This window comes from Zonotrichia leucophrys, chromosome 3 (assembly GCF_028769735.1).
Source record: "Zonotrichia leucophrys gambelii isolate GWCS_2022_RI chromosome 3, RI_Zleu_2.0, whole genome shotgun sequence".
NCBI classification, from domain to species: domain Eukaryota; kingdom Metazoa; phylum Chordata; class Aves; order Passeriformes; family Passerellidae; genus Zonotrichia; species Zonotrichia leucophrys.
The window spans coordinates 18,282,117-18,297,548 of record NC_088172.1 but is presented as its reverse complement, the minus strand read 5'-3'; the positions used below and the strand labels follow the sequence as shown (position 1 = coordinate 18,297,548).

The 15,432-nt window shown below is 38.2% G+C and overlaps 1 protein-coding gene across 17 annotated transcripts in view; it reads right to left on the bottom strand.

Moving 5' to 3' along the window:
* The window catches only part of DST (dystonin), a 289,028-nt gene that overhangs the window by 18,748 nt on the left and 254,848 nt on the right, over positions 1-15,432 (bottom strand). For all 17 annotated transcript variants that reach the window (XM_064707534.1, XM_064707535.1, XM_064707548.1 and 14 more), the window contains 8 exons: positions 13,282-13,452; positions 11,793-11,948; positions 11,367-11,573; positions 9,581-9,700; positions 5,891-6,060; positions 4,769-4,928; positions 3,171-3,365; positions 1,911-2,039 (listed from right to left, as the gene is read on the bottom strand). In XM_064707534.1, coding sequence (XP_064563604.1) covers positions 1,911-2,039; positions 3,171-3,365; positions 4,769-4,928; positions 5,891-6,060; positions 9,581-9,700; positions 11,367-11,573; positions 11,793-11,948; positions 13,282-13,452 — 1,308 coding nt within the window. The remainder of the gene's footprint in view (positions 1-1,910; positions 2,040-3,170; positions 3,366-4,768; positions 4,929-5,890; positions 6,061-9,580; positions 9,701-11,366; positions 11,574-11,792; positions 11,949-13,281; positions 13,453-15,432) is intronic.

The window sequence follows — 15,432 nt, the reverse complement described above, 5'->3', positions numbered from 1 at the left end:
TAGAGTATTTCAAGAACTAAATCTGAGACACACAAGTCACAGTGTATTAAACTCTCCCCTAATTTTATTGAACTCTGTGGCAAACCAGTGACACAGACACATTTACAAAAGAGGAAATGGGAGGCTTTTCATTGAGCAATGCAGTGCATTAACCCACTACAGCTCTCAGTACCATTTGGATAAAATACTGTCCTGAAGGAAACATTTCTACATGTAGTTCAATACAAATGCAATAAAACTATTTTACAAAATTACAGTGAAAAAAAGATGATACATTTCATATTTATATAATAATTTCAGTCATACATTGTTATTATAGTATGCAGCATTATAATGCATTAATGGTATTTAAAAGTAATATATATGTATTCTTCCCTTATTTTATTTTTGTTTTCTTGAAAGCTTATGTTATAAGCTTAAAAGGAGAGATGACCTATTGAGAAAGATTGTGTGAGTGGTAAAACTGTGGTACCATAATCTTTCTTAGCTTGAAAATTTCTCTCTCTATTGTTTGCCCTTTTAAGAGGAAAATGTTGGGAAAATACCTTGTAAAGTCCACTATAAAAATTAAGTATAGTATGGCCACATCTCACACCAAGATTGGTTGTGTTGTGCTAGCTGTCATCCTTCCCAGCTGGACAGGGTTTCTCAGAGACAAACTTTGCCTTGAGGCTCCAAGTTATGCTCCAGCTTTGGCAGCACAAATTTTAAAATTAGTACAGAAATATTTTGCTAATTCATCTACAGTGTGGAGGAAGACATTTAAAATTCTATTTTCTAATTATTTCAGTGGACCGAAGATTTCACTCAGTTCTCTGTAGTCAGAAGATTAAAAAATCAAATAAAAGGGAAGTGGTGAAGCACATGTGGAGGAAAGGCAGCTAAAAGACATTTCGCTGAACAGAGACATTAAGTTGCTGCTGCCAACATTAGTCAACACATTGTGAGGCTGCTACATCAGCACACACTGATGTATACACACATTTGATGTATACATATAATTGCCAGTTTATGACTAGCACTCAGTTTCCAGGGCCCTAAACTAAAACTGAAAACTTTTTCAAAACATTGCATTTTAAGTACATTGGAAATCCCTCAGCTAAGAACCATTTAATAGTTCTATCTTGCATATACTCCTCTGCATAATAATATTGGCAAACTGAATTTAAACAGGATGCTTTTCCAACCTCCATTTCATAAATTTTGCTTTAACTTTCTTCAGAGCAATGATGAACATATGCAGGACTTATAACTTGTTCTATAACACTGTGGGCACTACACCCTTGGTACTACTTTGAGTAGGCTGCTCTGTGCATGTTTGTAGTCTCCTGTTTGGAGAGTGAAAATCTGACCTCTATGATCCTTACTTAGCCAATTTCCCATTTCATTACTGCAAAGTTAGTTTGATGGCCTATAATTTACTAGCTGCAGTACCTATGACACTGCAATATTACAGTGGCCAATGCATGTGAAGTATGGCAGCAAGCTGTTTCACCACAACTAGAAGTTCATGGATGATAACATCATTCTGCTGACATTTACAAATGGCCTTGCCAGAAAAGTCTATTTAGGCCAATGGTGCTAAGGAGACAGAAACACTTTTGCTACTGTAGCAATCTGTGTGGCAATTACAAGCATGGTATGCTCCACAGAGGGGCTTGCATCTGTCCCTAAACCTTTATAGCAACTTCCTAAAGGCCCTTTTTTTATTTTAATAAGCCAAAATGACTCAAACAACAGCCCAACACCAGTCTGGACATCCAACTCTTAACTACATTGAATTTCTAGCTTCTCTACAGAAAGAATTGCTCCAGCACTGGATGCTGGATTGAACTATCTGGGATAGACTGTATTTTACCACCTATGAGAGCCATTAGAATGAAGAGGATCCTCTGCATGCTCGTGCTCACCCTGTGCTGCTCTATCAGCGTTCTCAAGGCCTCTTCATCATCTGGGAGGATGCCGTGGAAACGAAGAGCCTGCTCTGCCTCTGCCAGCCACTCCAAAAGGACATGCACAACTGAGTGGAATTCTTCTGCCTGTTAAGATACAAGAAGTCATGGTCACTCATGAGATGACCTGACAGACACACTGCAGCTTACACGGGGAGACTGAGCCACATTTGGAATCATTAATCATCCAGCAGTACCGGCACATTATCTTTCCATTAAAAAGTCAATGATATACAGCACTACATTTTCATAACTGTAAAAACAGCTCATGCTTCCCAAAAAATTATAGGAAGCCTAAAAGCCTGTTCATGCTTTTAGCCATCTGATTTATATTGTATTTGCAGCTCAGTTGAGAATGTCATGACATTCTTTACACTGACGAATTACACAGGAGGTGCTTTCAGGGACCAGCTGGAGAGAGAACTATTGTCTGCACAGCCTAAAGCACCAGTAAAGCAAAATGAATTGACAGCCTGTTGGAGAATGACTCTTGTGTCTAGAGAAAACAAGAAAGATTCACCTTTGGGTACAGCCATATTCAGACACAATTAGAGTTTGAGGTAAGTTTGGGATTGTGCCTGCTGAGCAGGAATATTGTACATAGTGGATACATTGCTACTGCAGGAGCCCCATTCTAGCATCAGTCCAAGCTAGTGTATCTTCAGAGAGCTGAAAAGCCATGTTATCTCAGGTTTGGCACCAGATAATGCTGATATACAAAGACTGTTCTAGGTCATGTCTGCACTCAGCACAACTCTTTTTTTTTTCTCTAAAGTACCTCACCGTGCATTTTAATTGTGCCAATGTAAAGAATTTTTCAATACACAGATCTACTTCTTTCCAATAAGGCACAAAAAGCATAAATATGATTGCAACCTCCTGCTTCTTGTGAATGGGGCAAAGTTCTTTATCAGCCTTCATATTTGACTGCAACTTCAGGGATTTCCTTAGATGGTAAGGTCTTTGAAACATTTGTTTTGCATTTGTGGCAGAGACTAATAATAACAGGAATAATAAATGCTAAGAGGCACTACTTATGTGCTGTGGTAAAAGGATAAACAAGGTAAGCAATGCATTAGCACTTAAATGAATATTTTCAAATGAAATTAGAGGGAATGACATCAAGTGAAAATGAAATTAAATTTTTGGCAACTAAACTGCAAGGTATTTTTCAATCCTTCTCATACAGTACATGCAGCAACATTATTATTCCTTTACCTGCCGAAGGGCCTGCTCCAGTCGTGTCTGCTTGGATACTGAGAGGGCACAAACTGTCTCCCAGCGAGTGCTCAGCTCCTGCATCTGGACTTTGACCCAGGAAGAGTCATCACGACTGCCTTCTATCAGCTCCCTTGCAGAGCGCTTCAGAGCCTGGACACTGCTGGTTCTTTTTCCCAGCTCCTTCTGGAAAACCTAGACACCACCAAATATATTTGAAATGTTTAGCTCATTAAGAATGCTTATGTAGAAACATGAAAAAACTACTGGTTATGAAAAGAAATAAAAATACAGATTTATTTTTGTCAAAAGTAACTCCGTTTAAGTGATGCAAAACACCTAAGTTCTATTTATTAGATTCTGTAGGAAGAGATTAACACTCTCTTCTAACATAATAAAAGTGGAATATGGTAGGAAAATGTCAGGCAAATCCCAAGAATCCATTCTGGTGCAATGCATGGGAAATCTAGTCTCCTTACCACTGCTGGCTTTCAATTCTTTATCAAAGCAATTGATCTGACATGGATTAACACATAAGAGTGCTGTGGCAGGAAAAGATCAGATAAAAAGCTAACAATCAAGGAGGGGGTTTAAAATCATCCAAACAGAAATAAATCCCCATCTGGGTTGTGGATCTTGCTGCTTATTCATATATTTATGTGGGGGTATGTTCACTAGAGCAGTAAATTGAACAAGCTCCAGTTACTTAAAAGAAGCTCTTAAAAGAAGATAATTACAGTGTGTGGTGCCACTGACTGCAATCTACTTGTGATGGAGAGAGGGATTCCAGCAACTGAAGCACTGTGCAGGCTAATTTTTATAGACAACCCATGTTTCCAAAGACTTTTTTTCCTCAAAATCTCCTCCTTAGTGGGGATGAGATACTGAAAGTCACAGGTGGAACAGAGAGACTTCACCTCCTAATCCTCCCAGGCTGCAGAGCTCTGCCTATGTGTCACCTTTTCAACACAAGTAACTTCAGCAGCCATTTCTTCTGACATACTGAACTGCAAAACTGGGATTCAGAGGCAGAGTCTAATATCTCCTACTTGTTCCCACATCCAAAAACACTTCAGTAAAATACTATTGCAGGTTTCCAACACAGACTCCCTGGGCCATGGTCTAGTTGAAATCTATGCATAACTTTAGCACTAAAATTACTTTTCTAAATAAATATACAGCAGCCCCACAGGTCTGAAAGGCTGCTGTAGTCATGATAAGTGCACGGGACATTTAGTTAGCAGATGGACTGAAAAATAGTTGTCTGCCCCAGAGTTTTCCAGTAAAATAATTTTTGCCATCTCTTGCCCCATGACATACATTTGCAAATCCATATTTGTGATTTATGACATGATATTAATAAATACACAGGGTAGCACAATAAAATAGAATATCTCAGTGCTAACTGGTATTAATGAGTCACTAAGAGTTGCCCTCTTTCATGTATGTTTTGTAACATTTTCTATTGTTGACTTCATTTATGTTACAAAAGTATTTAATATCTCTAAAAATTAAATAATAGTGAAAGATAAAGATATTATTAAAATACTACACTTATGAGCAGTCCAATAATTGAAGAACAGTATTTTTGGAACTACCTTATGGTTGTCAATCAAGTTCATTACTAAATCGATGTCTCCATGTACTGGTTGGTCTTCTGCTAGTTGAGGTTCAATTTTGTATAACCAGTCAATGAGAGCTTGCAGAGCATCAGTAAACTGTCCTGAAAATAGCAGGGCTTCCTCCAGTTTATTTTGTCTGAGAGGGGAAAAAAAGCCAAACAACCACACACAGATAAAATAATCATTTACACACTTCAGGAAAATATTTTCAGCACAAAATAACAGAATCATGGAAGTGTTACAGCTGGAAAAGACTGATAAGATCATTGTGTCCAACCACTATCCCAGCACCACTACATCATGTCCCCAAGCACTACATCCATGTGGCTTTTGAGCACTTCCAGGGATGGTGACTCAACTACTTCCTTGGGCAGTCTGTTTCAATGCTCCACAACCCTTTCAGAGAAGAAATTTTTCCTAAAACCCAACCTAAACCTCTCTTGGTGTAATCTGAGGCAGTTTCCTCTCATGCTGTCATTTGGTGCTTGGGAGAAGAGACCAATCTCACCTGGCTGCAGCCTCCTTTCAGGCACTTCTAGAGAGCAATAAAGTCTCCCCTGAGCCTCCTTTTTTCCAGGCTAAACAGCCCCAGCTCCCTCAGCTGCTCCTCACAGCCCTTGTGCTCCAGACCCTGCCCCAGCCCCACTGCCCTTCCCTGGACTCACTCCAGCCCCTCAGTGTCTTTCTCACAGTGAGGGGCCCAGAGCTGGACCCAGCACTGGAGGTGTGGCCCCAGCAGTGCTGAGCGCAGGGGGACAATCCCTGCCCTGCTCCTGCTGGTCACACTATTGCTGGAACAGGCCAGGATGGCACTGCCCTTCCTGGGCACCTGGGCTCACACTGACTCATGATCAGCTGGATGTTGACCAGCACCTCCAGAGAACTTCAAATCAAGTTTCCCCCTTTTAAAGAGCTCTTCCACTTCCTCCCCTGCTCTTCTACAATACCATGAGCAAAGTATGCATTTGCAGTATTTTACTGCTTTGGCATTCTTAATTATCAAACAAGCTAGCCACTCTGGTTCTACTTTTACACAACAAATTCCAAAAATAGAAGCCTTTTTCTTGTTTGATGAATAATTAGTTGAATTTCATTTACCTTTCCACTGACTTTCCACAAATTGTATCCCATTTATCTCTTAGTTCACTCAGCATGTCATCAAGTTTCAAATTGTCATCAGCCAAGGTGGTTTTCTCTTTCAAGGAACGTCCAGTCCTATTTGTGGTATCATACACAGAATGCTTGGCACCAAGGGATTTCTGGAATTCCTATAAACATGGAAAAAAAGAAAATGTCCATTTATCATTAACTGCTTACAGGCCATAGTTAATTAGTTTTTGACATACTATTTGCAGCATAAATTGTAAATGTTGCTGCAAGAATAATTTAAACTTACTGTAAAATTTCTATGCTAGTGCCACAGTGCACCTGGGGCTTGGCACTAGGAGAACCCTGCTTTTTCTCCTTCTCTGAAAATATAGCTCTCTGCTTACTGGAACAACCTTGGGAATTCAGGAAAATTTCTCCTTCAGTGAGGAAAATGATTCCTGTCCTACCATAATATTCCCAAATTTCAGCCTAGTAGTCAGAAGGATGTGAAAGAACTGCTACTTTGGGAGCCATTAACTGAGCATTCTTTGTACCACATTCTTACAAACTAAGATTTCAAGCCACTTGTAGAACTCCCCAAGAGCTACAAAGGTTATTCTGGTTTAGCTCAACATGGCCAAGCTGGGAAACCTCTGAGCAGAAGCAGCAGTCAGGAAACATCCAAATAACTCAATCTGTGCTAGAAGTAAAAATCACAAGCAGGTTTCTGTGCCCCAGAACTTCGGACAATGACAGAGTGTGCCTGCCAGCTCTGCCAGGGCTCCTTTTGCACAGACCCTCTGGAAGATTTTCACTTACACAGAAGAGCACAGGAAATACAGCTCATCTGCTACCACACAGGAATTAACTGGCTGACAGAGTAAATAATGAAATAAAGGAACATGGGCAAAAGATAGCACCAGCCCAACAAGGCAACTTTTAAATTGCAGCAATGCTTGAAATGTTTTATTTCACACCTACATGAAGTGTTAGCAAGGAATCAGTTGGAAAAAAAAAACCCACAAGTTTGATTTAGATAACCCTTATATACAGCATCAAATATTTTCGGGTTTTTTGTTGCCAAAAAAGCAATATTTGTTTTGTAATTTAGCATTTCCTTACTATTCTTTCCTTTTCCTCATATAAAACAAGAAAACAAACTTTAGGAAAAAACATAATTGTCAAGCTAGGACTATAGTAAAAATAACTACAATTTTCAAAATATCCATTTTTTTATAACAGTTCCTTCAATAAAACAATATGTCTATGCTTCTTTTTTTTTGATGGGTTTTGTTAACTACTTTACACAATGTTACTAGGTTTGCACAAGGAAACACAATTAAATTGCTGCCACAGAAAGATCATGCATGGAAAACAGATTTAAAGATGGCAACAAGTTGCAGTTAGTTCATTCTCTGAGACTAAACCACATCTACTTTCATTTGACTTCAGGTATAACTGAGAGGAGATTTTGGTTTAAGCTGCCAGGAACAGATAGGTAAGTTAATAACTGAAATTTTTGTTCAGCTAGATACCTTCCTTCTAAGGAAGATGGGCACATACAGATAAAATTAGCCAGAATCATATAAATGTTCTGTAAGAACACTAAGCATTAGCACAGGAATGGATTGGGTGACATAGTGCGGGTTTTTCCATTCCTGACTCCTAAAAATGAGAAAAAAACTCCAATAAACAAACCATGAATAACCCCCAAAAGTCCCTGGCAACATGCTAGATATGAGTGAGAGGGAAAACATATTATCTTGGCTTTTCTTTTTCAGGGACTTTTTTTTTTGGCAGTAACAACTGGCAAAGAGCAAGTCCAAATTATTGCTTACAGCACACATTCAGATGGGATAGCAAAATCCTTAACTAAATGGAGCAAGGAAACCTTCAAGGCTGGACAGAAAAGACAAAGACAGACACAGAGTATATGTGGGAGTGGAAGGAAAAGACTCAAAATACAAGGAAGGACGTTGCAGTGTTGGGAGGTTTGACAACTCATTAAAAAACAATTGAGTTGATTTCTTGAGAGGATGGTGTTTGAAGTTTAAAGTCACAAAGTTCACCAAACTCCCTCTTTCTCACACATTCATCTTTTTTCTCCAGATCACCAGTTTCAACCCTTATGTGCCTGTACCAGTTTCATCCCATTCCTTAATGAGATTCAAGCAACTCAAGCTGTAATGCTCTGCAGGCATTTTACAAGAAAGAAGCTGAAGAAAAGATATCAGAGACAGCAGTGATGAGTCTGCCAGTCCATTTGAGGAAGCTGGTCTCATAAAATGTACTGCTGTAGGTATAAAGCACATTCAAGTTTCTCAGGTTTAACATTTCTGAAGATGGGGTGAGGATACAGGTGGAGAATCCTGAAAACCTCAAAGCAAAGTCACAGTGCTGACCACACTGTGAGGAATTTGAATATGTAAAGAAAAGAGAGTGAAAGGATTAGAAGATTAGCAAGACTCAGACTATCATAACAACAAGATCCTCCCCTGCCAGTTCAGATCACTGACTTCAAATTCCGGCAACAGCAGCAATTCCAAAACAAAGTGAAATTGCAGAGTTGGCATAACAGAATGTTAACATAGGTTTTATCTAAAGGTCTTTAACAGCAGACACAGGTAAAAATTATTTTTCCTTGACCAACTGCCAGCTCTTGCTATATTAAAGGAGAATGGTTTCCTGGCTGATAATCAACACGTCATGCAACCCGAGACATGATTAAAAAAATAAAGCAGACTGATGAAGTCATTATTATACATGACAAAATTTGTCAGAGGTAAAGGCAATCACCAGAAGCTACTGTGAAAAGAAAAAATTATATATGCAAACCCCTCAGGATATTGTGAAATATTAAAAAAGATAAGTAAATGGAGAACAATAAAACTGACATAAAAAGTAAATATATGGCAAAATGTAGAAAACAAAATTATTCTAGTGTTTAATGAAAACTGTCCCAAGAGAAGTCTTAATATCTCTGAAGATTCTACCTCTCATCCACTTGATCTTCAATAATATATTATTCAAGGCATTTTAAAGAAGTCAGTCAAAATGAAGTAAAGACTACTTCTGTCTTTGCTCTTGCTGTGTCTGATGGAATTACAGAGCTTTACATTATCATTACAAGTTTGAAGAGCCAAGTGAATGAGAGAGATTTTTACATATTTACAGCTGAATTTCTGAAAAGATGGTTTCAGAATTTTGAATCCAATAAAGAGAAATATGGAGGCAGTATTTACTCTAATACTGTCACGGTGTTTTCTAGGGGATTTCATTAATATTTCCACTTAACATAAAAAGCAATCAAAATACTTGATTAACATTATTTTTCACTTTTGAAGTTGTCCTGAAGTATTAAAAGAAAAGTCTCAATCCAAGTAAGTGGATAGTAAATGTTTGGTTAAAGAACTTAAGTAAGAAAAGCCTCTTCAGAGATCTCTATTCTGAAATGGTATTAATCTACTTTTAAAAGTTTCCATGCTGTATTATTTTTCCTCTTTATTTTTAACCATTCCCCTACATATTAGGTACTTTGAAAAGTTCTTTTCATTCAAACCCTGTTAAAACACCATCATTTAACTTGATGTGAATGAACACCCCATTGCACTGAGGCCACAAATCTACTTTCTTTGATGATTGAACAGTGCAAGGCCACTTACCTACCATTCAGTGGGCATTTTGTGTGTCATGACTCACCTTATGCTGTGCAAGCTGCATCTTTATTTTGTCAGGGTCATTTGCAATTTCAAGATCTGAGTCCAGAGATTTCTCTGATTCTTCCAGCCATTCCATAAGTTTATGCCAGGCTTCATGAAACTAAAGGAAAGTCAGATTTGCATGGACTTTAAAATTCAGTGGTTCATAAAACAGTCCAAAAGCACTAAACCCCAACCAAGACTGGCAAACTTTGACAAAATTTGATGGTTTTTTTCTCCCTGGTCTCTTAAACAGAACTGGTCTAGCCATGAGCCCACTCCCTTCACCAAGTGAGTTAACCACCTTTAATGTACATGATGTGCACACGTCATATGTATCTGTCAGAGACATAGTGGTAGTACCTGCTGGTGTGTTGGTAATTTAGATTTCTACAGGTTTAGTAATGGATAGTAAATACAGAAAGAACGGGGCTTAGCTATTGCTTATATGGGACCATGGCAGGAAATCTCTGGGAAAAACTTCTGTCTGGATGACTGCCCAAGATGTTCCCTGTAACACTCTTAAAAGCTCTCATTATATCAAATGCTATCTTGATGAGCAAGGAACAGATTTTTGATCTTCCTTCCTGTTTCAAAGGAACGAGCACTTCAGGGAAGGAAGCAGGGAAAAAGTAAAATCTCAACCAGCTTTCACAAGCGTCATCTGTTTGGGTTTTGATTTTTCTAAGCTGGTTATTTCTCTCTCTCTTGAAAATTCTTCTTACCTGGGCTGCCTACACATGGAAGCACAAGAAACTAGTTCAGAAACCTTTCAAGTCATCTAAGACACTGTTGTTCAGGGCTGTTGATTAGGCCTTGACACCAGTAGCCTTCAGTACTCCTTCCACACTCCACACTCACAGTTTCCATCCTAATAACACTGTATTAAGCTTTGTACATGCATATTGAGATGAAACCCATCTCACTGCAGAACTGCTGTGTGTGTGAGTGCACAAGAGAAACTGCTGGAAAATAAGAAGCACAATGGGCTTATGGGCTAATTCAATGCCCAGAGAACTTCTTGCTCTATGAGCTGAGTGGTGGTAGTTGAGAACATTGAAACATGGTTTAGCTGTGAACATCACCAAATCTTGAATGATGTTCCCTTGAACAGAGAGGAGCTAGAACTTCCTGTTGGTATTTAAACAGCTTACATTCCTCACACATTTTGCATCTTATCATTTATGTTCCCCAGTGAGGGAAACATGTATCTAAGGAAAAAACCACGCATCCTCCCAAATAAAGAAAACTGTGAAAACAGCCCCTGCCCCGCAAAAAACAACCTCTCTAGGTTTATAAGGAAATAAATGGAGATATCTTACCACACAAAAGATAATGGTCTAGTAACTAACATAAGACATTGAGTGATAAGTGTTGAGCATAATCAGTACACAACATAGACCCAGGAAGAAAATGCTAAGGAATACTCCCACAGATTAGTGAAAAGGGTTCATCACATTCTTTAAAATATACAGGGTTGATTATGAAACTTCTTTTTGAAGACAGATGGCACTAATACACATCTGGAATCCATACTGCAACTTTCTTTTTTCAGACCATCCTATACTGCAGACAGAAGTCACTGCTTGGGTTGAAAATGATGCTTTCACTTCCCAAATGAAGTGCTCTGGGATTGAATCATAGAAATCGTTCCACTAACTCAACACTGTCTGTTACACTAAACCCAGGCTTGCTTTGTAAGTGCTTTAAAGCATCATATTCTTCAAGAATCTGGATGCAATTACATCTAAGTTCAAAGAGCTCTATAACAGCTGTTGTCCCATTACCTGTTTGGCTCTTTTCCTTGCATCATCCAAAGCTCTTCCCCTTTCAACTAAGCGTTGGACTACTTTTTCCCACCGACTCTGTACACTGATCAGCAGATTCTTAATAAGGACAACGTCCTGTTTCTGGCTGAAATATTTCAAATGGGTTCCAGTTTTGTCCAGCTCTATGACCTGATCTCGATGAGAGTTCACTTCTGTGGCAAAAACCTTGGAAAAAAAGGGTAAAAATTACTGAATACTGTGTTGGGTAAACACTGAAAAAACCCAGTCTGATAAAGAATGATGTAGTGAGAAAGACTACAAAACACAATTTTAAAACAAATGAAATGTTTCTCTGAGTGCCAGCATTATAGGATTCATTTGGACATTGTTACAGTATCTCCACAGAGTGGGAGAAAAACATTACACATCTGTTTCTTTACATACCTTGTGTTCATCAATTTGAAATAAGACAGTGTCCAAGATAAGACTTGGCCGAGAAGCTGCAGTTAGAGTCTGCTCAGCCTGAGTAAGCCAGTTGATGAAATCTTGAAGTGAGTTGTGGAACTCCATTGCTAAATTGAGGGCTTCTTCCAGTTTGGTCTGCAAAGACAGGTCATACTTTATTAGCAGCTGATAGTGTGCGGGGGCTTCAGCCAAGGAAACCATTTTAGTTCAGCACTTTGGAGTAAACCATTTTACTTTAGCATTTTAAAGCACTTTTCCAATTCAAAGTTTCTGAGTTTTAAAATAACAGCCTATATTCGAGCATATTCAAGGAGATGGATACAGGAGTTAGAGCAAAATTACACATAACAGATGAACAGAAAATACACCACCTAGTATCAAGATAAATTTTTCCACATTAGAGCATATTTCCTACTACTTAATCCAAATGGGGCATTTGGACTTATCAAGTTCAATGCTAAACCAGTAAAATTTCAGAAATCTAAGGTGGTAATGCACTTGGAATAGCCTCAAGTAGGTCATCAAATTTATTCTCTTGCACTTAATGAAGAATAAGTTTTCTTAGAGTACTTCTTTTTAATTCAGTCCAATTGTCATTTTGGTTGCCCAAACAGAAACTAATTTGGGATACAGAATTTTGTTGATCATGAGATGGCAGTCAGAGATTTTCAAACATTTACATTGATGACCTCACTGAGCACTTCAACCTTACACCTTCCTAGAAGAAGCTGCTTGTACTGAGTATTAATTAGTCATTTTTACTTTATTATTACCTTGAGATACATCAGTGTTATGACTTTAAAATACAGCTAAGTTGTGAGTTAAATATTTGTGCTTTATACTTATCAGTTCTGTACAGACAGTTTCTCTGTTTGCAATCATGGGTTTGATTGAGTTAGAACAAGTCGACTGTATTTCGTGAAGGAATGAAAGCCACATGAAATTAATAATAAGAAAATGCATGTTGCATATGAGTGAAATCATGCTATTGATCTGTTAGAACAGAAGGTAGTCACTTGAAGTAAATGGTAAAAGGCCAAGTGTTTGGGAATGTTAATAAAAAAAGGCTAAAATCTACGAAAATTAACACAGCAATTCTGTACTGAGGAGGAGATAAACTTGAAGGATCATTCAGTCTTTCGTTCAGTCCATTACTGAATAAAAACCCATAACTGCAAAAAACCCATAAAACCCCTAGTCCTACCAAATAAGCATTAACAGTATCAGTTAATATATTTCTGTGAAAAAGACTTGGGCCATTCTCACCATACTCCTCCCCAGTTACGGATAATTAACTTTTTGAATCTTATTTTCCCCAGTACTTTCTAAACACATTATTGAATTACGCCAGTCTCTACAACTGATTTTAAATGTAAAAAATCAGGCAAGTATGCATCCATAAAACTACTGATCATTAACACACTTAAATGCATATTTTACACTTCTGTTTTTATGCAAAAACACTTACTTTTCTTTCACTGAGTTTTGTTTGCACAGATTCCCATTTTTCTTTTAAGTTATTTATGTCCTGTTCAACGTTTGTTTCAGCAGACTCTGGGCATCTTGCAAGCATCTGCTGGCCTTTCTGCATTAGACACTTGTATGTCTCTTCTTTGGCCTCAAAGGCAGCACAAAGTTCCTAAATAAAGAAATTATCAGAAATAATAAGGTAGAAATTCAATACTTTTTATAAAAACCTGTATAATATTTATTCCTCTCCCAACATTTAGCAGGTATGATTAAGACTAATAAAGGAAACACATGTAATTCCTAGAAAGCCAAATGACAAAATGAGGGACACAGTTCCTCAGGAAATGAAAACTTGTATTGTCTGTCAGTGTCTTCTCTGAGATTCAAAGATTGTCAAAGTAAATACTATGCACTTATTGAAGAAGAGTTGCTACAACTTGGCTGGCCTAAAGTCCATCTGTAGCCAAAACACAAAAAGTGTCAGCATTACACACATTACAGTGTGCTGGAAGTCCAGACCTATCCAGTGCCCTTCAAAAGTGGGTGGGACAGCTTGGGAGGGCTGGTTTATTGTACACCGTCAGTGTCTTCCTTCACTTGCCAGGCATGAGCACTGAAGACATTTCAGACATCAAAAGAAAGCTGTAATAATAATGGTAACAATCTGTTTTACCTGTAAACTATTCTAATAATTAAGCTTTTTTAATCATGTTAGTAAGCTGGCAAAAGTCTGGGAGCTCCCATGCATCCCCCTGACTCAGACATGCTCAGTATTGGTAACAGACAAATCAAAATGTACCAATGAAGCTGCTGCAAACTCACAAATGAGGAACATCTTCACAAGGAAATGAGGAATAAGTGGTTTACAAATAAGAAGAAAAGTACTTTTCCCTCTGATTCTCAGGACAAGAGCCCAAACCAGACATTTTTGGGGGTCTAAGAGATACTGTACACAGGGCTCTGTACCTGACCACATAAAGGGGCAAAGCAAGAAGCAGGCTCATTCATGAGATTAGGATTTTGACACAACAGAAAGCTTCTTTGTTTTCTGTCTGAGGACTATGGAAAGTGGTGTCCCCTAGTCTGCTTCCTCCTACTACTTCAGGAAGAAACTGAAAACAGTGATTGTTTTAAGAAAAGGAGAGGGATGGTCTGAGCAGTACTGGGATAGCTAAAAAGGTGTCTTTTTAACCCCCTTTTGTACTGGTATTCTGTCATGTCTCTTCATATATTTTGTTTTTCTGGAGCTGCTTTAGCTGGAAATGCAGCCCAGTCTCAACTCCATTTGTGAACCAATTATGGCTGAGGTTCTTTTATTCATATCTGTGGAAACAGGCCTTGTACTAAAGAACATGGTTCATAACATTACTTCCAAAAAGGAACAAATCAAATGTAGTGTAGAACTTTCTCCTTCAGTTTCACATCAGTAATTGACACAGCTGGCTGTAATTGCTTAGAGCCAAGTTAGAATTTGGAATGTAGTAGACAACATGACAAGTGGCCTCAACATTCCAGAAAAAAGAAAAAAAAATAAAAGGAGAGAATTAACACATATCTGCACATGTGCACTAAGGTTTAACCAAAAAGAAATCAAGTTCTGTGCTTTAAGGGTTGATAGCAAGTCAGTGCCTGCAGATGGCCACCAGGACAGTAACATCCTGTTAAAATTTACATGTACAGTTAGGGAGGGATTGTACATCTAGAGTGCATTATACTGGGGACAGTCAGACTTGTTCTGACTATAACATAAAGGCCCTTTAACTAAGGGCCCTTTAACTAAGTGCCTTTGTAAGTGTAGAAAAATTTGCATAGAAAAGAATGTACTAAAAGAAAATTCTGAAGCCTTCCATGAAAATTTTTGCATCTTGATCTAAGTGCAGGATGAAAAGGGGAAACATCACCACTGCCTTCCAGAGAATCATGAGTCCACTCTCACAGGGGGAAAAAACCCTACCACCTATTTTTCTCCCTTTTTTGTTTTCCCTTTATGACAATAGAAAAGGATTATAGGGATTCAAAACAACAGGAATATTTGTGTTTGGATCTAGTTTCCTGTCTTATATGATTTTAAAACTGTAAATTACTTTCCCTATCAGTTATAGATACTGGCAAATTTTTGAGGACAAAAAGGAAGGGGGAAAAAGTGCCC